We start from the raw sequence: 26,525 nt of genomic DNA, 5'->3' as shown, positions 1-26,525 counted from the left end.
TAGTATGTTAAAAATTAAAATCCATCTTGGCATGGAAATAGGGATTATTTACCACTCAAGTAGGTTTGTGCTGGAGTACATGCAGATGATGTAAATCTGGTTCTTTGTGCTCACCTTGCTCTAATGGAAATTCAGGGAGGTACAGTGCTGGATCCAACATGACACTGGCAAAAAAATTTGGTGTAGTTCTGCAATGAGCAGTACCCCCTTCTCTAGATGAGGAAGGTAAATGGCCTCCATAATCCCCTCTGTATCTGTTTGGAGGTCACTGGGTGCTTAAAAGCAAAAAGGTGGAACGGAGCCATTCAACCAGCTGAAGACCTGGTTGAAATTTTGAGATGATTTGGCTGATCGATATTATCTGGATAGTCTTTGTAGGCAATGACTGTTTTACAAAATGAAAGCATTTTTGCACCTGTCTGGAGTATTTCTGTTGAAGAAGGCCCAGCTGGTAGAGAGTGAGTGGTGTTTCTGCTTGTGTAGCACCTGCTTTTGGTTTCAGAGGGGAAACAAGAAAATGACTTCAATGGGTGGTGACATTAAATACAGTTGTTGCCTGGCAGAAAGCATGTTACCTCTATTTTACCCAAGGGAAAGCACTTTTACCTTGCATCATGGATAGGTTCAAAGCTCCAGCTCTGATTTCCCAGAGGAAGAGACAGAAAGGGTTGTTGTACTCCCCAAAACTTTCCTGCAGTTATGAAATAAAGTTCAGTAACTTTGTCATTTTTATTATGCAGAGGAAGATGGGGATGACCAGGAGGATGTTTTTGATGGAACTGGGAAGAAGAAAAGGTTTCAGAGTAGAAAATGAGCTAAGGTAGGAAAATGTTTATGTGCTTTAAATAACATGTAGTAATGCTGTTTGAAGCATTCTAATTCAATAAATACAGTCATGCAAGTGACTGTGATTGAAGCTTTTGCCTTTGTTTTTGGTGGATATACTTGGCTCTTTCCATTATAGATGTGTTTCAGGAGTTCAGTGGATGCTCCTAGTATGTGGTTTATTTCTATTGCCTTCTGGACAGGGAGCAGGGAAAGCACAAAACTTAGCAAAATTTCTAATTTCTCACTTTTAAAATACGCATTTCTAATTTATCTTAAATCTGTCAATTATCATGTGTCTGCATATAAATTGTGTCTTTAGCTCATTTGAATCAGTCATTGTTTATTTCCCCTTTAAAGTCAGGTTAAGATAATCTGAATTTAATGGCCAGTTTCAAAAATGAACAACAGTTAAATATGCAGGAATGGAAATTGTGATGGGTTGAGGGGGGTATTTGCATCATCTCTGTATTATGGTATTTAACTTTTTTACTCTGATTTGAGTCTCAAAGTTATGGCTTATGCTTTGGTACAATCTGGAAGAATAGTGGAGAAAAATCTTAGGAATAAAATACCACAGATGTGGCATTTGAGGGTGAAAACATAGTCCAGATTCAGATTTGTCCGGTTTCAGTGAACCAACTCATTCTGGAGGAAACCTTCCTCCAAACAGTGCTTTACATAAATACTGGTTGTGTCATTATGCAGTTTTCAAAAGCTGCATCATTATATAGGTTCTCTGGAAAGCCAAGTATTGATAATTTCTTTGAATCTGTACAAAGAAAGTATACAACTGGATCCTCCCTATAAAAGTTCATTTCCACAGACTTTTTTCAATCCCATAAACTTTGAGAGTCTGAGGAAGAAGGGAGGGTGAGATAATTTGTAAAGCAAGATTCAAGCAGGTATTGAACAGAAGTAGGCAATTAGCATCTGATGCAAAACTAGTAAAATTCCTGGTGAAAAAAGAAATTCTGAGTGCTGATCTGCATCTTACATTAATAATCTGTAGACAGTTGTGTCAATGCTTTATATGGGCTGCTTTGACACACAGGCATTTATTGCCAGTATTTCAGACTTTCTGTAAGTTGTATGAGGCAGGTGTTATGTTTAATTTCAGCTTAGCTGCTACTGGATAAAACAGAACTATTTAACTGTTAATTTTTGCTTTTGAAAATGCCAGAGGAAATGCTAAATTTGTTATGTTCTGTGCCAAGAAAATAGCACAGCTGTACAGGTACGAGAGGAAACAGGAGCACAGCAGCTAAACCGCCGCTGTGAGCATAGTTATGGCAAAGTTCCCAGCTCTGCAGCTTGGTACAAATACATAACATATGAATATTTTATATTCATGAAGTGAAATAAACCGCAGGAAGCAGAAGTTCTATGTCTCTAACTGTTTTGTTTTTTTTTTTTTTTTTAACTCAAGTATAAAGATGTGACAGTTTAATTAAAGTGAGACCTAGCAGGGTTAAATAATAATAAACGCAACAGTACTTCATGGAGAGTCACTTAATCTGTGTTTGTAGTATTTTACAAAAAAATAAATTGGGATTTGTTCTTTTTCAATGGACTCTGCTCTACAAGTCCCACTATATGGAGAGAAAAAAAATTGTGCTATAGCATGACACATTTCTGAAGTACAGCCCTTTCAGTACCTTTCTTATAGTTCTAAAATACAGTCTCTTTATTGCATTGGAGAGTTATTTGATAACAGTTTTCTATGAATTGATTTCAATATTTGTCATTGTGATTTCATGACTTAATGAAATTGGTGATTACTCACTTAAATAAGGATCACAGAGACAGGCCAAGGGATTTTCTTAGTTTTCTGGAAGGTAATTTGCTTTGAAAGGTTGTGCAGTCTGCCTTTAACAGCACACATGATGTTTTGAAGTCCTTGCTAACCAGAATCTCCACCAGCGGTGTCCTCTCTGCTTCGACAGGCTGATGGCCCAACTTCTCCAGGTGTTACAGAGGTTGCAGAGCAATCTGTCAGGTCCATTGGAAATTTACTGTATGTGCAGAAGGCTGTCACCACCATGGGCCAGCAGAAAGTCCCAGAGACTTCCAAATGGATGTGGCTGCCATCAAGACAATTTATGTTTGAACTCTAGCTTTCCTTATGTAAAAATAGTGTCGGATAGTGACACTGTCTGTCTGCCTTTCCCACAAGGAGTTTAGGGATATGTTGTCTGATGGATATTAATGTTGGAATATATTTTCTAGATACTTAAGTCCTACAAGTTGATGGAAAGGAAGAATTTTCTCCTTTCTCTCATGTTTTTTGTGACAGCATCCTCGTGGGATGTGTAGGGAGCAGGAACACTCGGAATCATTCAAAATTTCCTATTAAGTCTGTATTTTTCTAAACTTGCTGAGAAATATCAACTGGCCAGATAGAAACTTACAGATCATCCCGAGTATGCACCTAATCTCTTCATGAACTGTAACTTTGTCTCTATCCATTATTTCCTGTGACAAATACAGAAGCGTCTTTTTAATCTTTGAAAGGATCACCTTTTAATCAGGTGATCCTTTCCAATGTTGTTCAAGTACAACAATTGAAATTTACTGCAATAACTTTTGTGCTATTGTATTTTTAGGTAATGTATACCATATAATGCACTGATTAACAATTCAAGCTGTAAGTTTTGTAATCACTGAACCATCAATTTTGTTATACTGGCTTAGCAGAAAGAAAATGGTGTTTAGATGGAACACGTAATTTATAAGATTTAATTCATGAACATTTGGCAATGCCATATATAATGAATGTCTTCATATAAGTACAGAAAACTTAAGCATCCAGAAAGATATTAGTAGCTGTAAAGTTTTAAATAATTATTGTTAACTGACTTTTTAATGTTACAAAGCTTTCACTCATTGATGAGGTATACTGGGAAGAGACTGTCAGGTATTGTCGAGCAGCCTTTTAATTATGCTACTGCTTGCATAAGCTAAATATTTTCAGAATTGCAAAGAACGTGTATTAGGTTAACGTCTGTGGAAGGTAAAGGATGCTTCAAGAAAGAAAATACTGCACTTACAGGAGCTGTCAGACTATAGTCTTCACTCAAGGCAGAGTCAGTGACCAGAATAAATATATGGTGATATGAAAACATAAGTGCTTCCCACATCCTAGCATACAATATACACTACAATTTTCAGGAAGTGGATGTAAGTAAATACAGAAATAACAGCTCTGTGTCTGTGTACAGTTGGATTCAGTGGAAAAAAAAAAGAAAAAGAAACTTTTTGTGTACTTCTTGACAGTGATTCTGTCACTCATATTGTGGCTGAGAACAACTCTTACCTGGAGGTGCTGGACTGGCTGAAAGGACAGGCTGTGGGTGACAGCTCTAGGTTTGAACTACTGGACATCTCCTGGTTTACAGCCTGCATGGAAGCTGGAAGACCAGTTGAATCAGAAATGAAGTACCGTCTCATGGTAAGATAGATCCTGTACTGTGAATACAATGATATTCAAAATGAATGGCTGTGATTTTATTTATTTTTTAACCTAAAATGTATATAATTGTATTGTGTTATTATTTTTGAATTTTATTTTTTTTCTGTGAAATTCATATGAGTACTTCAAGGGGTTTTAATAGATTAAAAACACCTTCCATGCCTTCTTTATGAGTGTCTGGTAATGCTGAGTTACTGCATCATCACAGGTTGCAGACTGGTAATACAGAGTCACAGAATGGTTTGGGCTGGAAGGAACCTTAGAGATCATCCAGCTTCCAGTGCCTTGCCATGGGCAGGGATACCTTCCACTAGATCAGGTTGCTCAAAGTTCCATTCTGTCTGGCCTTGAGCACTTCCAGGGATGGGGCAGCCACAGCTCCTCTGGACCACCTGTTCCTGTGCCTCAACACTCTCACAGTAAAGAATTTCTTCTAGAAATTTAATTCAGATTTATTCTCTGCTGGTGTAAAGCCATTACACCTTGTCCTACCACTGTGCCCTTGTAACAAGTCTCTCTCCAGCTCTCTTGTAGCCCCTTTAATTCTAGAAGGCTCCTGTTAGGTCTTCCTAGAGCCTTAAGAACAGCCCCAGCTCCTCTGCATTAGCCATCAATGAGGCACTTGTTGCAGCTCTGGTACTTGTGGTATTTGCTCAAATGCATGACTATCATGGTAAATATCCCAGTGAGAACAGTGTATTTCAATGGGCTGTTGATGGAATACTTGGCCTCCTCAAAACAATGCAAAAATATTACAACTTTTGCTGTTGCTGGGTGATCAGGTAACAGCTGGGCCCTCGAACGAGCTGTGAAGAGAAGAATGATGTAGTCTGTGGACATGTGTTTACAGACTTGGCACCGTCAATTAAAATTGTACTAAGAGGAAAAAAAAAGTTTTATTATATTCTGTTATCTCTCAGTGGAAGCTGTAAGTGAGAGGATATTGTAAATGGCAGCGTGATAATTTGATGCATGGTGTTTGACCTTGAAGCAATGAATGGTGATGTGTTCCTGTGATCTGTATCTGACAAATTATCTGCTGATTTTTCCGATTGGAGCACAGTGAGAAGCAGGGGTACTCGGTGCCTCGGCACACACTGTGAGTGCTGCGGGTTTGGTGGGGCTGCCAGGCGCGCTGTGCCCAGATTGTGCCACTGAGCTGTGAAATGGGCCCAGCACTGCAGCTGGATGAAGCTGTTCCCTCGCTCTGCGCTGCCTGAGTCTCACAGTGATGGGTTTCATGTGCACCAGCAAAGAATTTAATTTATATGTCAAGAGAGCTACAAGTCTGATCTAAAGCTCTCTGAAGTAAAGAGAGGGATTCCTGCTGACTCCTGAGGGTTGGGATTAGGCTCTGTGTGAACTGTGACCACACTGGGACCACGGCAGGATGTGCAGCATGTGCCCTCCTCTGAGGCATAGAATGCCTGAATATTTAACAGGAACATTGCGCTCTTTGCTGTTTCTTCATTTTGGTATTTAGATTATGAAGGATGATTCATAAATACCATCCTTTCCCAAGGAAAACTGTAGCTCCTGTTTATTTTTTTCCAGTCATATTGCATTTTCATTGCCAGAAAATATTTTCCAGTTTTTTTACATACAAGAATTACTGTTTAATAACAGTTTGGGTTGGGGGGAGGGGGGAGTGAATACACCAGATGGAGCTGTCGCTCTCAGACTCAGCATGATTCTGTGACAGAATGTGTGTTTGTATTTTAAATCCTTCCAAGGATATATTTTTGCAATAAACTTATAACATTTTTCAGTGAATTTGCTGGAGGGAGAATAGACCAAAGAAATTAATACAAAAAGAAAAAAGAACCAAAAGGAAGCCTTGTAACTACTGCTTTATTTTATGTTACAGGCCATAAAAACATAAATACAGGGAATGCAAAGAAGTTCTCTAAACAAGTAATGCATCAAAACCATGAACAAAATCTTGTGAACATCCCTGAGAGTTTCACATCAGCATTTAAAGTAAATCAAATTACCTTTCATGCACATTTTTAATTTTAGCAGTATGAGGAGACCTATAGATTCAGATAGCTCAGAAAATATGTTGTCATAAATTTTTTTGTTTCCAGGCAAGAAACACCTTTGTCTTTCTCCAAAATCCCTCCAAATTTTTTTTTTTTTAAGTCAATGAGAAGGCAACTACCTTGGTTTTATATAAAACTCCTTTTGGAATACTGGTGGAGCATAAACTTTTGAAAAAGATATCAGCACTGTCAGGAGCTCACTATTATACTTTGAGACTGGCTCTGCAAGTAAAAGCTTCTGTTTTTATTGAAACATAAAGATTTCATGCTAATAAATATAGAGTACAATAAGGAAGCCAGTGACAGCTATACTGTTATTTTTAAGGCTTATAGTTAAGACCAATCTTAATTGTATAGTTGCTCTAAAGTAATAAACATTTTGTAAAGAAAACAAGGAGAAAACAAGAATTCTAAGAGTGTAGCAAATTTAAAAATAATTTTATTGTTGCAGTGTCACCATGCTAATTCTTTTTTCTGCCTTGAGAAATGAGGAAAGATTGAAGTAAAGGTTAATTTTCTTTTTAAGTACTAGACCGAACTCATACATAATGTAATTTAATTGGAATTTCACTGAAGACAAATTTGGTTCGTTATGTCAGACTTGTAAAATGTGAAATGAAAGTGAATTAACAAACCTTGAACTCAAGCTAGATCATGAAGGTTTTGAAGTAAAAGGAATGAATTGCAGTGAGGGAATGTTTTGGGTGAAATCTTCTCCCCATGTAGTTTTGTGGTCAAATTCCCATTAATATCAATAGTAGTAAGATTTCATCTTTCAAATCCTACACTAGCCTGTTTGGAAGGTTATTCATCATTCAGGACATTTGTTTTACTGCATTAGTAAAAAGAAATGCCCTTCTCCAAGCAAAACAAGGGAAATAAAGTCAAAGTTACAGATCATTAGCTAACATCCTAATTACAATTGTCATTAATGTACATCTTTCTGTGGTAGTGAATGATCCAAGCGATGCTCTGATGTTAGTGATTTATAGAGAAAAGGTTGGTTGACCAGATTTAAGATGGACAGAATTATTATTGATTCATTCAGTCACAGTTGACTTCTAGGGTTAGAAGCCATCATTTAGTTCAATCAGCTTTGGAAATATGGTAGATAGCCAAATATTTACTTTAAAAGGGAAGCAAAGTCCTTCTGCGGCAAAGGTCAGCCCTTGTCCAGAGACAACTTTCCTACCACAAGCAGATGGGTATCCTTGACAATAGCAGGGCATGGACATGAATAGTTACACAAGGGCATCCCCACGTGCTAGAAAGTCCTGATGTTTCCTGGGTTATGGAAGAGAAAGAAGCAGAGGGGAGACTTTCAGAGGGATAAGGAGAGAGGAAGAGTTCTGTAAGGGTTGCTGCACACTCAGCAGCATTAAGAACTGTGCTGTGACTGCATGGCTTCTGCCTTTTCCTCAGTCAGAACCTAGAAGTTGTTAGCTAATTAGTTTTTTTTTTTTTGGTTGTTGTTTTTATTTTTTTTTCCCTAGAAAGGAAAAGAGATTTATTTATTTGAACAAAGGACTTTTCTCCACATTAGGGAAAGAAAGTGTCATCTTTTGATCCTTTGTCTCCTCATGTGTCAGGAAAGCATCTCTCTCTGTTTCGTTGTGAAAGAGAGAGGCTGTATGTAATGGAAGAAATCCTTCATACTGACAGTCAGAGTTTCTCAGGAAATAAAAATGAAACTTATCAGCTGCCTGCCTTCTCTTCAGAGAATGCTGGATATCAGAGGACTTTATTATTTGGTCAACGCTGCCTGGGCTTTACAGAGCTCCTGGCTGGTTGTCTCAGTGCACTTCATTCACTGCTGCTTCATTTTCTCCCTGTTATTTCCCTATATCATTACACTTGGTGTGTTAAAAAGTAATTTGACAAAGAGCAAAGTAGTCCCCCACAAGATTAATTCTGCAACCCAGTCTGTAAGTCTGTCAGCTTTACAAATAGCTGCTAGTGGTAAAGGCTGCTTCTCCTGCTTATGCCATGTGGAAAATGTCACTGTGAAAGAGTAGCAAGTGACGTCCACTGCAGCCTGGATGTGGGTTGAAACTCTTACTAGCTCTAGTGATTAAGTAGCCTACACATTTGGATATTTTTCAGTGGTTGCCCCAGTGCAGTGCGTTTCAATTTCATTTTAAGGTAGAGTTATGAAAAAAAAAATTGCTTATACTTTTCCACTTTTATCTGTAGTTGTTTCTTCCCAGTACTAGAAATTATTTTTTGATATAATGAGTTTCCAGGATTCCTTGTTCTACACTGTAATTACTATTGATGGAAGTTTAGGTTTGTCCTGTAATCTGTACGAACGATTTTTTCCTCTCTGGTTTTCCCAGCAAAAAGCAGTGTCAATTTGCCTCAGATAGATAATTTCTATAGTTCACATGTAGGCAACATAGTATTCCCTGCAAATCAGACTGTAGTAATTATTGTTTGTCAGATGTTTTTGCTGTTAATTTCTATCTAAAATGTCTTCTGTTTTTATCTATAATCAAGTCCAGTTGAGAACATGCATAACTCTTACTGATTAAGAAAAATGCTCAAATATCTCTGCCAAGGCAGGAATATGATGTTTATGTCCAGTCTACCACACTCTTAAATGCAGAGATTTTCTGCTTTAGTTTTGCCCTCCTCCACAGTACCAGCTAATACTGCATGTAGGGCTTTTGCTCTTTGTGTTCTGTGTCTTAGTGAAGGTAACAGCTTATTAAAAATTCTATTCAGTAACATTGTTTGTTCACAGTCTTTGCAGCTGGCACTATCATTTCAAGCAGCATATTAGCACTAATCAATCATAGTTTATATGATTTAAAATCAATTTTAAAATACAATTAATGAATGTGTGCAGAAGTGGATGAGTTGTGTTGTTGTCCTGACTGAAACCCATTTTGGTTACTCCCAAGACTGGTCTTACACATAAAATAGCTTTCTTCCTTTCAGGGTATGCTATGAAAACCACCCTATAATTCACTGCTCTTTCAGTTGTGCAAGCAAATACCTTTTCTCTGTGTGTGAATACCGTTATTTAACTTCTTTGTATCAAATATAAAGGCAATTTAGCATGAAATTGTAACGGGGTGTGGTTATGAAGATACACACATGCTTATTGTTTGCCAGCCTTTTGTCTGTGTGATTGGATACTGGGGGAAAAGGGCTCATCATTCCATTATTGGTGTGAAAATTTCTTTTATGTATCTTCATGGTATTTTTTATTGTTATTATTGAACCCTTTCCTGGTGGCTTTTGGATAGTGCAGTGCAACAGGTTTTTGACACATCTGCTGGAAGTTTTCAAGCAAAAGGACCGAGAGCAAAAAATACAGAGAACTGCGATAGGTACTTCATGTTCCTGAAGTATTTCAGATTTGTCACATTGGAGAAAGTAAAGGAATTGAAGGACTGAATATATAAAGCAGCAGAAAGCCGGCGTGAGATTGCCTTTTTCTAGGTGCTTCCTAGTCAGGACATTCCCATGTTGAGGACTTGTGCTCAGAACTCTCTTTTGTCAATGAGAATATGACTCTGAATCCTGCCTTTCAAGAGAATTCTCATGTTTCAGGGATGGCTTGCCTACAGACCTGTTTGGCCTTGGTCTATTTTGCCTGGGACAAAATTAGGTGAGAAGTGAATGAGCACAGAGGGAGCCTGGAGATTAGGAAATGCCCATTCAAGTCTTGGCATCTGTCTCCTTTCCCTGGCTTTGGTGAATGTGAAAAAGTGATGCCTGGATTGGATCAGCATCTATGGGAATTGACTAAGGGAGAAACCACATCACCAGCTGGCTGTTGGGTGAAAAAAGGATGGTGATTACTCTTCTGTAGCTGTTTATAAATGTTTCCTTCACTCTAAAATGGCTCCACTATTGAACATTTAGCTGAATTAATTAAATTCTTTAAAATTCTATCACTTTACCTGCAAGAGGGGAGGAAACTCTATTTCTAATTCAAACAAAAATTTTTCCTCCACTACTGAATTTAGCTAAAGACTGTTAAAAAGTCAGTTGAACATTTCTCTTTGGCCTAATATTCCTAATCTTGTATTGAATAATCTATTGTTTTCTGTGAAAACTCTGTGTTTTAGAGTTTATCTGCTCTTAAAGCTTTGTAGTTTTTCAGCTTAGTATCTTGTTACTACAATAGTGAGAGCAGTAGAGACACACAGCATTTAGAAAGGCTTTCTTTTTTTTAACGGCAGTGCCATTGTAAACTCCCTGCAAGAATTTACTGCAGAAAATCAAAAATCCCAGTAATCACCAGATACAATGTACTGTCAGTCCAGCCAATATGAAATCAACTGTTTTTCATAGGAGAATGACAGGAGCATTATTATTTTCTTGCCTGCTCTTCAAAGGTTTGTATTTTGGGCTCATAAAATGTACTTTTTTACATTTTTAAGCTATTTGCCATGTGTGTCACTAACTCTTCTTTTTTTTTACCCTTGTTAGGAGCAATGCCAATCTCCTCTGAATACACCTGAATTGGAAATGCCAGCATTTACTGCAACAAAAGTATCTCAGTATTCATGCCAGAGGAAGACAACTTTAAATAACTACAACAAGAAATTCACGGTAATATTTATCCTATCCATAAAATAAAAACTAGTATAATTAGAATAATTACTATAATACTTTCCTCAGTATTTTCTGTGGCACCCTCAGCAAATTCATGAGTAAACAGGCAGCATAATAACAATTTAAAAAGTTATAAATCTGCCATACCTAAATTAAAATTGAGTGCAAGCTTAATTGCATCCTCTAAGTATTGCTGAAAGCTTAACACAGTGGATCTTTAAATACATTAATAGCTTGTAAACACATTAATTTTTAAAACAAATGATAGAATAACATTCCAAAAAATCTTTTAACCTTTCATCACAGTCTTATTCGACAAGCTGGAAGTATGATAAACAAAAGTTTGGTTTAGGTGAGTCCAAGGTTCTTCACAGTTGCTGTGCTGCCTTTTGGTTTGTTCAAGTGTTCACTTCTTCAAAGTGTGGTTCTAAACTCCAGATTTTCACAACTGAGCAGACTGCATGTTAATTAACATCACAAAACCTCTTTTGAATTGTCTAGTTAAAATAGAAATCTTGGAGACTGCCATGTATACTAGTTAAAATTGCACATTTCAGAGGGTATGGAGGGTCTGAGTCCTCTGGTCTAAATTCCTCTGGAGTTATTGTGCTTAATGGCTCCTCCTGGCTGGCTCTAAATACTCAGTGACTGCTATTCAAAAGGAAACAATTCTCAGAGACTCTAATGTAGTGCAGTCTAAATATATCTGGCATAGTTACATGCATATTTTTTAACTATAACATCAAACACCTCCTCATTTTTCTCAAGCTTTTATTATTTATTTTGTTATTATTTACAATTTTTATGATTCTACTTCGTGTGTTCCTGTAAACACATAAAAATATTTCAAGAAAATACTATTTGTAAGATCCATATAAAAAGAATAGCAACAGATGCCAGTTATTTGCGAATATAAACCCTTTATAAGGTAAATATTAAAACCCCTGGGAATTCAGAACTAAAGACAAACCTACGAGCAACTCAAGAATGTCTTGATCTGGGAATGCACAGTTAAAAATTAAACAACCTAAAATCTGGCTTGTAGTTATGCTTTGAAGTAATCAGCAAATACATCAAATGTATGTTACTATTTATGGTAGTCAAGTAGGTTAAACTGTTTGCTTATTTACAAAAAGTCCCTTTTTGAACAATGTGATGGGAATTGAGTTTTGACCCTGTTTTGAGCCTGAGACTGGACCAGAGACCTCCTGAGGTCCTTTCCAACATTCCCAAAACTGCTTCTTTTGAAATGGCTGTATTTCCACACCTGCTAGAAAAACAAGGCTGTGATTGTAACCATTTAACCTCTTGAAAGCAGCCTCTCTTTTTCACCGCTTATAAATATCAAATACAAGCTGCTGTAGGGGAAAATGGCAGACCAAACATAGTATGACTGAAACATGTAAAATACCAAACTTACTGGAGAAATAGCAAGTAAGTGTCTTAGTTCTACACTTCCTGAAAACAGTAGATTGTGGGACCTAGCACCTTGATGAATTTTTTATGTTACAACATTTTATCAGACATTCTAAAGGCAAAAAATTAAAAGGAATGTGATGGATTGTGGCAAAGTAAAATGGTTGCTCCCAGAAGGCACAGTGTTGTTGATTTGATTTTCATTAGCATTTAGACCGCATTCACTGAGCAGTTTCTGTTATACCTGTGTTTCACAGAGACACTTCCAGGTTTATCAATGCAGCAGTCTTAATGTCAAAGTAGAGCCTGCGTTTGGTGAGTTTATCTGAACACATTAGAAGTGGGCCAGTTTGATGATGGGAGGACTGAGATTCCCTTCTGTTACCCTATATATCAAACATTCTGAGTCTGGGTAGACATTGGGCTTTGTGGTGGCAAAGGTGTCAGCTTTTCATCTTCAACATATTTTCAGAGTAACTTCTCCGAGTTCATACTGTGTTTTGTTTCTGGTGGTGGAACTGGGCAAGTTTATATTACATGAGTCTGTCTAGTATCAGCATCTCGACAGTTGTAATGGAACTCCTTAGGGCTGTTGCTCCTATTCCTCACAGCCAAATCTGGCAACAACCGCTGAAGGGTTGGGTGTTTATGGACTGCCAGAAGTGGCCCATGCCTTGGAGAACTGCCAGTCAGTCTGCCTAATGTCACAGGAGCCTGATTTTTAGATTTGCTGTTGTTTTGTTGGCCTTGTGTTAATCCTGTAATTCACATTCTGAAATAAAAGCATTCCAACAGATTTTTCAGTGCAAGCCCTTAGCAAATGCACTGAGGCATTGGTATAATCCACTTGTGCATGCTGTGGGCAGCCAACCATTAAATGACTGATTTTCCCTGGGTCAATACCATGCATCCTGAAAATTGGGTCCAAACCATCTTGGGTTATGTGTGGATGGTGGCCTTTTGTTATAACAGCCTTATTCTGTGAGTCAGGCTTGTTCCCTTTTCTTACAGGTTTTCTTTGGTAAGCTTGTTTTCTGATCATGCCCATAACAGGGGTACAAAGCTATTATTTCCCAATGCATTCTTCGACAAACTCTTGGATTTCTCCTTCTATGGACTTTGCCCTGATATGTTGTGTCCAGTTCTCCTTTCAAATAAGCAGTAGTTGTGTTTGAGAAAGCGTAGTGATTACATTGGAACAGTCACGAATGGGCAACAATGTGGGTACAGCAGGATTTGTACATCCTGGTTTCTTGGGAGAGGGACTTTTGACGACTTGATTTCTGAAGAAATTGATAATTAGTGATCCTTTTTAATCCTGAGTCCTGTTCTCTGTATATTTCATCATGAAAGACTACTTATTAAAAAAAAAATAGCAGAGATATTTGATGAGAGTTCATAAGGAAAAGATGGTGGTTTAATATACTAGGTGCAATTTCTATATTCAAGTATCTCATGTTTCCTGTCTGTTTTAATAGCCAGAAAATAGCTTACAGAAAGTTACGACAAACCGGTTTTGCACATGGAAGAAGCTACAGAAGAGTTGACAAAAATTGCAGATGCCAAGGTTTCATTGTTGCATTCAGTATGGGACAAATCCCAGTCAAATAATTTATGAGGTGCTGTGTAGTAAGGCTTGTTGTGTGAAGAATACAGTAAGAATGTCAGATGCCAAGGAGTAGACAGTGGAATCACGTTTCAGTTCATGGAGTAGAAATGCAACTGCTCCAGACTCAGTCTTTGTGCAGGGTTTATGTCCCAGCGCCCTGTGTCCCACAGCATCGGGGTGTGCAGCCTGAGAGCCCTGACTCAGCCTTTGCTGGCCTGGCTGGCCAGGAGTGCACCTGGACCCATCACCCTGCTCACAGCTGAGCTGTGGCTGCCCAGATGGGTAAAGCTGCAAAACAAAAGAGCAGATCCTTTGAGGAGAGTCTGTAGCTTAGCAAGTTTTCCTTATGTTTGTCTTAAATATTAACGCTATTATGGAATATAATATTACAATATTGTTCTCTGGCTTATTTGGAGCTATCTTCCCTCTCCCACTGAAAATATATACTTGCAGGCTGCATTGTGTTTTCTTGTGTTAAAATAAAAGGAGTCATTCTGCTGTGCCTGGGAGGGGTTGTTGGATTTGAATACTAATATCAGACTGCAATAAAGTCCAGAAAGACATTATTGTGTGAGGAAAATACAATTTAATTCTTACAGAAGAAACTAATTAAGTCAGAGGCAAATGGTTCTGTGATTCTGAGGCTTATTGCTAATGCTACTGGATGTTGCTTTGCTTTGGCTGTTACTCATGGTAATGAGGATGTGGATGTTTAGCATGGGAAAGATGCCTGGTTTCCTTTCCACTATGTTAGAGAAAAATAAAAAAGAAATATTTCTTCTTTTGCATCTACAGAAAAATGCATCAGTTATGCCAGTGGCTTAAACAGTTATTATTATTATTTCATTTTAAAACATACCTCAGAAGATCCTCAATTTTATTTTTATAATGAACTTGGGAGCTGTGTAGTAGAAAACCACTAACTGAATGGATACCCTTAATAACATGTAGTGTCCCGCTGACATAGCTTGCTTCAGTAAAAATTCTGCAGTCTGTACCTCTGAATTATAATGTGAATATGTGCAAAGTATATACCTATTCAAAATTAATTGATTGTTTGGTCTAAGGAGTAAACGTGTATTCAGATTTTTAAGACAAATGGGAAAGTGCTTCCTAAAATACAGAGTATAAATCCATCTTTACTTTTCAGCAGTTTAAATTTGCATGATATAATAATATATACATATATTACATATAATATACATATAATATACATATATTACTATAATATACATCAAGTATATGTTGCTTTCTTTGACCATATTAATATATGTAAAATACATTTTGTATTTTATATTTCTTATTACACAGTGTGTGTATTATGTAGGCCATTGTTACGTGATTAACACTCTAACTGCATTTCTGTGCTGTGTCAGCAGATCTTTTTTCACATCTGTATTGTTTTCTTTTACATAATCTGGAATAATACAAAAACTTCTCATGAATTCCACTCTGTTTCAAGAAATGAACTTGTTAGTGTTCATTGATATGAGGAGCAACTGGAACTAGCATTTATTTCTAGCAATAGTGTTTCTGCAGGGACCCTGAGATCATGCACATTGTGAAATCATTCAAGCCCTGGAGTGTTCACAGTCCTAATAGAGAGTGAGTGGAAGATGCCAAGAGAAACAATGGCAGGGAGGTGTGAAGCAGCTTTCCAAGGTCTCGCAGCAAAGTTGTGAGTGTAGGCATGGCGGCAAGCCAAGTACCTTTCATGAAGCTTTAATAAATTCTTTACAAAACAGATTAGATTTAAAATATATTCTTTGCTGTAATATTTGTGATTTCTGTTCTCGCAGAGTCTTAAACTGAGTTTATTAAAGACTGTTTTGCAAGTAGCAATGGACCTGCTCTGACACTGTTGTTGAAATGAGCAGGATAGTATGAAATAGCCTATGGGACCATTAATTTGTTTTGCTTTTCTGCATGACATGTACTCTGATAATCATGCTGAATGTTATTGGGTCAGATGTTCAGCAGACAGAGACTAGCGCGGTCTTACTGATTATTATTTTTTTTCTGAGAATCATTCTCATATATCAGTTGAGAATCTTGCACTTTTTGTTGGTTTCACGTGAGTGATTTTAAGCATTTATAGTATTTTAGTCTGCATTTTTTGCATATGTAAGGTGATTACTGGTAACTTTGTGTTGAAAATGATATTTTGTCTTATTAGTTCTTAAATACCAGATATTAAATGTGATTCAGAATTCCTCTCTACATCTGTCACCTCTCTAATTTTTAACACAATTCAGCAAGATCTTAGTGTTTTTTTGGATCTGACCCACTGGAACCTGGAAATGCATTTAAATCCCAGATTTTTCCATAGTCCAAGTCTCACCAACAAACATTCCACAATTTTGGAGAGGAAGTAAAATTTTCAGTAACTGAAGAACTGAAACGTAGCCCGGCTCTTTTCCATATTTAATTAGAGCAGACCCTGCAGAGTACTCTGAAGATAATGAAATTCCCGTGTACTGGCAATCTCTGGAAATTTAGTTTCTTTTTAAACAGGTAATCAGAATATTGATCTGATTGATAAGGTGAAGGTGAGGTGCTTCATGTAAGACACATAATAGTTTAGAATAAATGGTCAATAACTTTCCTTTTTGTATCACCATAATAGATTTCACCAGACATCTGTTAGATTGTAGATTTTTCTTAAATAATATTAGCTTTATATGCTTTTCTCCTCTAGAATATTACTCAATACGAACTATACTATTTAATAGACAGCAAGTCCAGTTGCTGTTCTTTTTTTTAGAAAAAGAAATTTTTTATCAAAAAGAATGTTAAAAGTAGTTTTATGTTAAAAGACAGGTCTGTAATTAGTTGAAGCATTTGCAGGCAATGTGGTTTTTTTTTTTCACTGAGAATAATGAATATTCCATACTCTTTAATTGTTGATTTTAAACACCTTAATGAGCTTCACAGAGGCAGGAAAACACTGAAAAATGCAAACTAGAGTCATAAAAATGCTTTAATTATATTTTCTCATTGACTATCAACAGCCTCTGAGTAAAATGCTTCATGTGATTGTAATTTTCAATAGTGATGGTGACACAGCTTTTCTGAGACCTGCCCTCCTGCCAGTGGGAAGGGACTGACACCTCCCCACAGCAGGGCTGGTGCTGGTACATGCAGACAATTCTCACAATGGCTGACTATTCAGTCTAGAACACTTATCAGATGTGCATGTGGGAGGCTGCATTTTGGGAGTGAGAAAAAGCATCCCAGGACTTTTTGAGCACTCTAATGAAGAAGATGGCTTTGCCAGTCTCAGCCATTATTAACACATGCTGCTGAGGAGCTGCTTTTGGGGACCACTTTTCTGGCTATGTTTATCAGTACAGAGTATTTAAAAAAGAATATAACATAGAATATAAATATAGCTTTTTAGCTCTGACCCTGATTAATGTTTTTAGTATTAACTGGAGTAAGAAATTTCTTGCCAAACACGGCTTTCTTGAGTATTTATGAGTACAAATTATGAAGAAAGAAAAAGAAATCAAAAGTAATCCTTCATTTGTGAGTAGAACTGTAAATCTCACTTGAAGCAACAATTAGCATATGCTATTCCATAGCAAGAAAGAATCTTTGGAGCCGATAAAGAATGAAAAGTGTTAGAACTTGGGAGAACATCCAGAAAACCCCACAGCAGAGGAAACCTCTGACTCCTGTTATCCCACTCGTAAAATACATTTCCCCATTTGCTTTGCAGTACTGTCTGTGCTGTGTCTTCCATATAAAAATTGGGATGAATCCATGTTGCTTGTGACCTCAAACTGGTAGTTTCACCTTTTTCTGTATTAGTTTTCATTCTAAATAGAAACTCTAATGTGCCTGTCTTTCACCAAAAAGTGTAATTACACGCAATATAATCAGTCAACTAAATAAAGATCTTAAATATGAAAAAAATATGCAGTCGAATAAATCCAACAATTAGCTACTGCAAAAGATTTAGAGACTGATGTTAGGATGGTAAGGTTTCTGCATTATTTTTCTAATAGATCGGTGTTTTGGTTTTGTTTTTTTCTTTCCCCAAAGGAGCATTCTCTCTCCTCTTTTTGATTCCTTATACCCAAAGGCTAGTTGAATGTAAATGATAGTTGAAACTTCCAGATCAGGCATGTTGCAAAACAGCTGTCCTTCTCATGAGCGCTTTCATGAAGTGTTATGAAAATGGAAATTCACAGCCCTTACTAATGAGGGTAGCTGGTAAATAAATATGCAGCTAAGGGAAGGATTCTTAGAGTGAGACAGACAACAGGTGTTTGATTCTTAGGGAGAGTAAGGAGTGAAGTTATACTGGTGAAATAGAATAAAGCAAATATTAGCAATTTTTATACACTTTAACATATTAGTGCTGGAAAAAAAAGGGGAAATAAAGTGGTTTTGTTGACTACAGTACCTATTTCCTTCTAAGGAAATACTGCCAAAACAATTAAGACCTCATAATGTTGTTTTGTTAAGAGGAATGTGTTGCAAATCATAGGGTGAGCAAAGATAATGTTTTCTTGAAGATTTAGAGTAAAGCCTTCATTTTGTTTCAATGAGACTATAATGTTTATTATATAAACACACCATGTCAGGCGGTCTATTTTTGTAGAGCTGACCCAACAATGAAATTTAATAAGTAAATAATCTACATTCATTGTGGAAGGTATGTGCAATTTTAAGGAATTGTTCTGTTTTAGTGCTCTAAAAGATGGTAGCTCAAGTAAAATCTCGTTGTTTAAATGAGGCTCTATTCATTCAATGCAGGGTGATAGATGCTGTTTTCTATTCCATAGATGTAATACAGAGTTGATTTCACTGGATTTTCTGTCATGTCAGTTAGTGGGCTTGGGACAGATTCACCTGGAGATATTACAAACGTAGCATTTAAGATGTACAAGGCCTGCTGGTTTTTACTGGCCTTTATCTTTCAATATAAAGCACATAAAGGAAAATCTAAAAATATTTGTCTTTAAACCATATAAACTATATAAACTCATATATATTCCTGTATATTCATTAGAAATGAAATGAAATATGAAACTAAACATGAACAGTGTGTGCAGGAAAATGACGCCTAATCTTTTTCCTTCCTACTTTGTACTGCAGTCATTGCTCTGGTAAGCCTTTTGTTGTCTCTTGATTTTACTCATATCTATTCCAAAAACTTTTTTGAGCAGACACTCCCCTACAGCTTTGGGAAGTGGTAATTGAGGGCAGATGTACACTGACAGCCACTTCTCTGGGAGGTAAATATTCTGAACAGTTGAAACCTCTTCTAGTAATGGCCCACTGTTGAGCATTTCTGAAAAGATCACTTAATTTTGCATTCTTGAAATTTTTTGACTTTTGTGCAAGATTTTACTCAGAACTTGTTTTTCCAGCTACTAATTTAGCTAAAAAATTTCATAATTCCTTAGGCTACTCACAAAATTATTTTGCAGCATAGGTTCTCTCTCAAAACTGATATTCTGCAGTGGCAAACAGCAACAGAATTCCTCTACACTACTGTGTGGTCTGTTCCCTGCATTTAATTTCTAAAATTTGCTGCTATTAATATATATATATATATTTATATATATTCTGGGAGGAAAATGGACCTGATATGGATAATTTAGGAAAAAGTCAACAATATGGACACTCTTCAAGTATTTTCTGAGTGCAATGTTAAATAAACCAAACCATGGATAGTTAAAGAACCATAAAGAAAATGTTTTTCTATTTGCAAAGCTATACATCTGAAAAATGAGGAAAATGAGAGTTTGTTCCCTAAATCCCCAAGTAGAAGCATGGCCAGAAGTTCAAAAAGATGAAGGTTTCCAATATTTCCACAGATTCCTATTTGGTTGTGTCTGAAAATGCAGATGTTACATGCTGATCTAATGGATTACTTATGGTTGGGCACATAATTCTAAAAATTATGGCTCTACTTGAGACTGATTTATAGGATCTGCACAGAATACAGAAGGCAAATCTCTCCAAAGGTTTTCAAGCTCTGCTACAGATCAAAACATTTTCTTACATTTGTCTCTAAAATACCGTTTTTATGATACCTGGAAAACTTCAAGTTGCTAGAAATTTAGTCCACTTTTTTAATGAACTCTATCTTTTCACCCTAGTGTAAAGAAGTAATTATTGAATAAGCATACAATGTAACCTTTCTAAGGAGCATACTGAATATTTTAAGCTTTTATTAAGCTTTAACTCTTTTTTTTCTCTACCTCCCCCTGTCCCAGGATGCCTTTGAGGTAATGGCTGAAAATTACGAGTTCAAAGAAAATGAAATACTCTGCCTGGAATTTTTAAGGGCAGCTTCTTTGCTGAAATCTCTTCCATTCTCAGTAACCAGAATGAAAGATATACAAGGGTTGCCCTGTGTGGGAGACCAAGTCAGAGATATCATTGAGGTAATGTACTTCTGAATTATCTGCCAATTGATTATTTTACAGATCGCAGAGAGGAGCACTGGTATCTATGATACACAACCTTCTGCATTTCCAGTGATAACAATGTGTTATCCATGCTTCTAAGGATGGAGTGATTATTGGAAACCTTTTGTTGTAACACAAGGCTCTGTCACGGAACACCCACTCTTAGGAATGAGGGTAACAAGTGAATAAATACAAGGAAATAAATAAAGCAGTATCTGCTTCGCATGTAATTTCTAAGGGCTTGCTCTGATTCAGGTGCAACAGGTTAACTGTTAAGAGTCTTGTTCATGTGTCTTCTGCCCTTGGCAATACCACTTTACTCACCTGAATGCTTTTTTAGAAATACTACTTTTTGTGGAAGTGGTAAATATTTTAGTACTTTAATGTTAAATCTTACCTTGCAATGTTATAGCAAGTTATATATAGTTATAGCAGAGCCTTTTATCCAGGTGATGGATGAACTCTACATTGGATGGATGATCTTGGAATATTCCCTGCATTTTTATTTACTTCTTAGCCTTTTCAGGACCCACATCTCTGAGTGATGCTATTCCAGCAGGCAGCTGATCAGGGTCTCAGCTGTTTGGAGGGGTCATTGCTGAGTGTTGTGCTTTGCTCTGGCTCCTCATTTGCCCCATTCCCCCAGTTAAGAATGCAGCCTCTGAAATGCTTTTAGTACGTTCTATTGTGGAGGGCCGGGATTGCAGTCATGGTCCCACAGGAAATAGGATGGATTGTTGGGCTTATATTGGTGACTTCATTTGTTAGTTTTGTTTAATTTTTATCAGAAACACTAAAAGAATCGTACACTCCAGAAAAGATGTATTTGTTCTTGCAACAGTCTTATTTTTGAGACTAGGAAACTCAACCAAATAATGAAATCTAATTTTCAGGACAAGTCATTGATAGTTTATGATAAATAACTGGTTTCTGGGTGTGCCTTTATGAGTAAATAAGTACTGTGAAATATATTCCATGGTCCCAGTTTCTACTTCATCCTTGAGTAAATTTGTGAGTAAGTAAGTACTGTGAAATTTATTCTGTGGTTCCAGTTTCTCCTTCATCCTTCAGTAATTTTCTGTCTTTAAAAGGGTTGCTGAATTTGATCCTGAGGGAATAAAAGAATATGCTTGCTGGAGGTTCTCTTTATTGATTGCTAAAGATTGATAAAACTTGATTTTAGATTATTTCTCTAGATCTTATAATTGTGGTAAGTTCTTACAATTGATTTTTAAATTTATTTCTTTATAAGTAGTATTTTTTTTGTTTAGGAGATTATTGAAGAAGGAGAGAGTTCTAGAGTTAAAGAAGTGTTAAATGATGAGCGATACAAGGCATTTAAGGTAAATCCTTTGAGTTTTCTTGCTGTTGTTTAAAATTTTCTTCCCCTTTGTAGAACTTGGACAAAGCCATCAATTTTATTTTGAGGGGACAAACAATGTCAAATACAAAGAAATACAAAGGTCTTGAATAAAAAGAAAGGGAAATTGAGAAACAGCGATAAGGAATACTGTGAAATACCTTTCTATTTTAATTAATGTGATGCATACATGCTGCTCTTAAGTAATGTAATGCAACTTACTCTTTGGTGTAAGTTTAATATGATGTTTGGTTTATTTCTGCCTCAGCTATTTATCATTTTAACACTACTTCATTTTATTCTGGAATTAAGAAAATATCATGTGAAGAAGATGACTCAGATCTGTTGTAATTCTCTTTGGCGTGAGGCAGGAGGTCTGGAGTTGTTTCTTCTTTAGGCAGATTGTAGAGTCTTAGTCACACAACTTCATTGTTGCAGGGAATCTAAACCACATAAATACTGCAGTTCCCATTACCCGCGCATTTATTGAATTCTACATTGGAAACATGTAAGATGAGCAAACATTTTTTTCAATTTTATCTGTGTTTTTGATCTTTATAAATATCCTTTGTCTTCAGAAAAATTAAAACAGAGTAAGACAAATGGAACTGTTTCATTCTCCCTGGCATCACTCACTTTTCAGCTATCCAAAGGTTCTCCCATTCTCTGACCTGCAATACATGTGGAAGGATGGTCAGAGACAGTTGTTGATGCCATCTCTAGCACCATTCAAAAAGAGGTGTAGACTCACATGTATAGCAGGATTCGAGAAGCAGACTTGATTATTAATGCATGATTGCATTACAGCATGATTAAGTACGAGCTATTAAATCTTACACTTCGGGGTTTAAGAAAATCTCTTGGAGATTAGAATAAAACCCATCAGGAGACAAATTATCTCAAATATGCTTTATACCTTGTTCCACATGCAAAAGTACAACCAACTTACTTAGGTGGCTCTCTTCTTAGCTGAGAATACATCTCAACATTTTGTTGAAATTAGTTGTAACTGGCACCAATTTTTTAATGAGATTCTAAGAAGAATTTCATATCGTGAATTCCTAGATTTTACTGTTCAGCATAGTCCTGGTGCCTGCTGCTTCACTTATCATGGCTTAAAAGATCATGCTTATCAAATGACTGAGTTAAATTAGAGTCAATATTTCAGATGTAGGGACATGCATTGACAGGGTCAGTTGTCCTCCTTACAGAAGTGGGTGTTGCAGTGTGAGTTTGTATAATTCATTTCACCAGCTGAAAAGAAGCAGTACCCCCACACACAACTGAAGAAATTGGCTCCCTGTTACTTGTGCTGCACTGCTGGCAGCATCTGTAGTTTCTATAAAATGCTAAATAACAATGGATCTTAGTGTGGAAACAAAAAAACCCCCCACTTTTGGTTTCTTCCCTTAAAACTTTGGGTGCATAGAATCATTTTACTTTAGTTCTCTGTCTCAGTGTTAATTAAGCCTCCTAGAATCATCTGAACCCTGTAATAGACCCTTTTGAAAATATTTCAGCACTAGCAAAAACATCAAAAGATAGCAATCTAAGTATTTAAAAAATCGTATCCTTTTAGAAGCACCCATGATTCAGACAAGGAATAGGAAATTTCACCCATTATATACAAAATGTTGGGCAATTCCTATTTTATATTATCCATTATTTTAATTTTTCTCTTTTTTTTATCTTAATTATTTCCAAGGAATTAATATCTTCAAAAAACACAAAATAAATCTAGCAAGCTTGGAATTCAGAGGTTGTAGATTCAATGGAAAAGAGCAGTTATTTGTGTCTTACACAGCTACTCATTGAATTCCAAACAAGTGCAAAGAAAGTGTGGAGAGCTACAGTATTGACAAACTGAACATAAAGAACTTGCTTTTAGGCAAGCATGAAAGTTTTGCTTCTTGCTTTCATATCAGTGTTCATCTGAGATATCGATCCATAGAATAATGCTTACAACTGTGACATTTTTGCTTTACATCCTTTGATGGGTAATAGGTTAGTGAACAACATCACTTTGTAATAGATGGAATATGACCACACAAAAATTTCTGCTGGACTGGTAGATCTTGGGATGTTTTAGGTTGTTTTTTTGTGTGTCAGTTTTTTGTTTGTTTAGGGACGTGTGTGTGGAGTTTTGGGGGTTTTTTGTGTTTGTTTGTTTGGGATTTTGGTTGTTTTCTTTTCTTTTGTTTGTTTTTCGTTTTTTTTTTTTCTTTTTTATTTTTTTTTTTTTTTTTTATTTTGAGAGCTTGTAGTGCCTGTAGCACAAAGCTGTGATGTCAGTCAAACTGTGAACATAATCTTGTGACACCTCTTACTTATTCTATCAGGTCAGTGTCAGGGAATCAGATCTACCTAATGTTGCTGTTTGCATTTCTATAAAGAAATGGAGAAAAAAATAAAGATTACCACCCATGTTTCTAACATCAGTTAAAAGTGTACATTTTAGTAAATTACACTAAGGTGCTGGGACTAGTACTGTATTTTTGTTTAGATTTCACGCAAATGAGAACTGTCCAAGTACAAAACCAGTTCTCTGTTCAATGTAGTCATGCAAAGAAGGGAAGCTGAATTTGTATGTTTATGTCACACTATTTATCTTCAATGTAGGATTAATTCTGCCCATTGCTTTCCTTGTGAAACCTTTTTGTTACCTACTTATTACTAATTCACTGCTTCTTTAGAAAACAACTCTGAAATGTTTTTCTACTGACCTTAGCAATTTACTTCAGTCTTTGGAGTGGGAGTGAAGACTTCTGAGAAATGGTATAGACTGGGTTTGCGAACTGTGGAAGAGGTAAAAGCTGACAAGACCCTGAAGCTGTCAAAAATGCAGAAGGCAGGTAGGGTGAAAGTGTCACAAAAACTTGTATCTCAGTGCTCTAAAAACTTGATAACAGAATCACAGGGGAAGGCAAAGCTCGTGTATAATTCTGTTCTCTTGCTGCAGTCTTGTGAACACTGAATTATTAGGTGAAAGTATTTGGACCAGCTGCGCTCCTAATTAAAAATTGTGTCATTCAAAACATAGGAATAGGCATATTTTTAAATTGCTTGAAATCTCTTATTCACAAAACTATTAATGGTTCATTACTGCACAGGTTGTGAAAAAATTACCAAATTTGGGAAGTCCAGGACTACTTTTCAGAGGAGATCTGCCTCCCTCAATTCAGCCCTACTTTACTGATAAATCTAGACTTGCAATAAAGTGCTTATACATTTTTTGTATAATCCTAGCACATCTTAGCTTTAAAGTGTAAACATGGTCACATGAATAACATTACTTCCCCACAGATTTTGTGTGCATGCACTGTTTCCCTAAATAAATGAATTAATTTAAACAAAGAAATTAGTTACATTAAGGAAAACATATTCTATAATATGACCTTAAAATAATGTACCTTTATTTTTCGTTAAATTCATGTGCTTTACATCACCTCAGAATCCCTTGGATCAGCTTTCTTATATTCATGCTCCTTTGTCCCTTTTTCTTTTACATTTCATATTCAAATGTGAAGTAAGCTTCCATGCTGGCTTCTTCTGAAGCAAGCTCTGAGAACAGAAATAAGATATCTGGGATATTTCACGTACTTCTGAAATCCGGACTTGTGCAGAACACCATTATTTTGGCAAAGACTGCCTTTTGAAACAGTGCATCCAAAAATGCTGTAGGGTAGGGAAGTCAGAGTAATTTATAAGCATCCAGGTCCTAAGAAAGTGCAGCAATTATTGTGACTGCTGTGTTGGCAAATTACGTTACAAATTATGACAAAAATATATATAAACTCTAAGGACAAAGATGAGGGAAGAAAGAGGCTGTCTCTGGCCTGGGATCCCTTTTACCCATACCACCTGTGATTTGGGCCTTGAATAATGCTGTGTAGATTTTAGTATTTCTGTGGAGTGATCAGCACGTTTTCCCTTTGATTTCCAGGGTTTCTCTACTATGAGGACCTTGTTAGCTGTGTGTCCAAGGCAGAAGCAGACGCAGTAACCTTGATTGTCAAGAATACAGTGTGTACATTTCTACCAGATGCTTCAGTTACCATAACTGGTGGTTTCAGGAGGTAAGTGAAAAAAAATGAGGTCACTTGACTGTTTTATGCAGGTGCATTAAAAAAAATGTTTGTGTCTTGGAAAAATCAAAGAAGCTTCATGGGTAAATATCAGAGTCTGTTTTCAACATTTTTTTGTGGGTTTGCTTGTTGGTTTGGTTTTTTTCAAACAGGAGAGAATTTTATGACAGTCCTAGCTTCCTGTGTTTTGTTGCTGTAGATTAGTTTTACTGGATCTGAATTTCCAAGGCTGAGACTATTGCAAGGCCATGATTGAAGGAAAGATACAATAGGCTTAAGGCAGTCTTGGTTTGTTTTTTTGGGGGGGATGGTTTAAGGAGATCTTAGCCATGTGCGTTTGAAATGTGCTGAGGCAGAGTTTGTAGCGTTATAAGTATACTTGGAGTAAACAGCTACTCAAATGACTATAAAGCACTGACCAAATCTAATACATACTAACATCTGTGTAGATGGGATGATCTCAGAATTCCTTTCCTGAGTGATTTTTGTTACAAATACTTTTGGTCTTGCTCTGCGAAACCAAACCCAAAGCTGTTCAGAACAATTCATTCTTTCAGCACTTGAGAGCTTTCTTACTGCCACACAACACAGTACTGAGCCTGGGAATAGTCTTCACGCGTTCTGCTTTCCTTGCTCTATTCTCAGTCCCCCATTATGTCATTCTTGCTCTACATGTTATGCTCTTAAACCAAAAAACTATAGTCAGCTCAAGCTCTTGT

The 26,525-nt window shown here is 36.6% G+C and overlaps 1 protein-coding gene across 3 annotated transcripts in view; it reads left to right on the top strand.

The window, feature by feature from the left end:
• Positions 1-26,525, top strand: part of DNTT (DNA nucleotidylexotransferase) — a 128,927-nt gene that overhangs the window by 50,983 nt on the left and 51,419 nt on the right. Inside the window, exons 1-8 of one of the 3 annotated variants that reach the window (XM_066191163.1) lie at positions 434-458; positions 741-820; positions 4,102-4,276; positions 10,783-10,905; positions 20,167-20,337; positions 21,633-21,704; positions 24,450-24,573; positions 25,665-25,797. In XM_066191163.1, coding sequence (XP_066047260.1) covers positions 747-820; positions 4,102-4,276; positions 10,783-10,905; positions 20,167-20,337; positions 21,633-21,704; positions 24,450-24,573; positions 25,665-25,797 — 872 coding nt within the window. In that variant the 5' untranslated portion in view covers positions 434-458; positions 741-746. Of the gene's footprint in view, positions 1-433; positions 459-567; positions 821-4,101; positions 4,277-10,782; positions 10,906-20,166; positions 20,338-21,632; positions 21,705-24,449; positions 24,574-25,664; positions 25,798-26,525 lie in introns of those variants that run through there. The other 2 variants (XM_066191162.1, XM_066191161.1) reach the window with 2 other exon arrangements.

The sequence above is a fragment of the Chamaea fasciata genome, unplaced genomic scaffold, assembly GCF_029207755.1.
Source record: "Chamaea fasciata isolate MVZ Bird 193981 ecotype frontalis unplaced genomic scaffold, bChaFas1.0.hap1 SCAF_9, whole genome shotgun sequence".
NCBI classification, from domain to species: Eukaryota; Metazoa; Chordata; class Aves; order Passeriformes; family Sylviidae; genus Chamaea; species Chamaea fasciata.
Note: the sequence above shows the minus strand (reverse complement) of the source record. Positions and strands in the feature narration are given on the sequence as shown.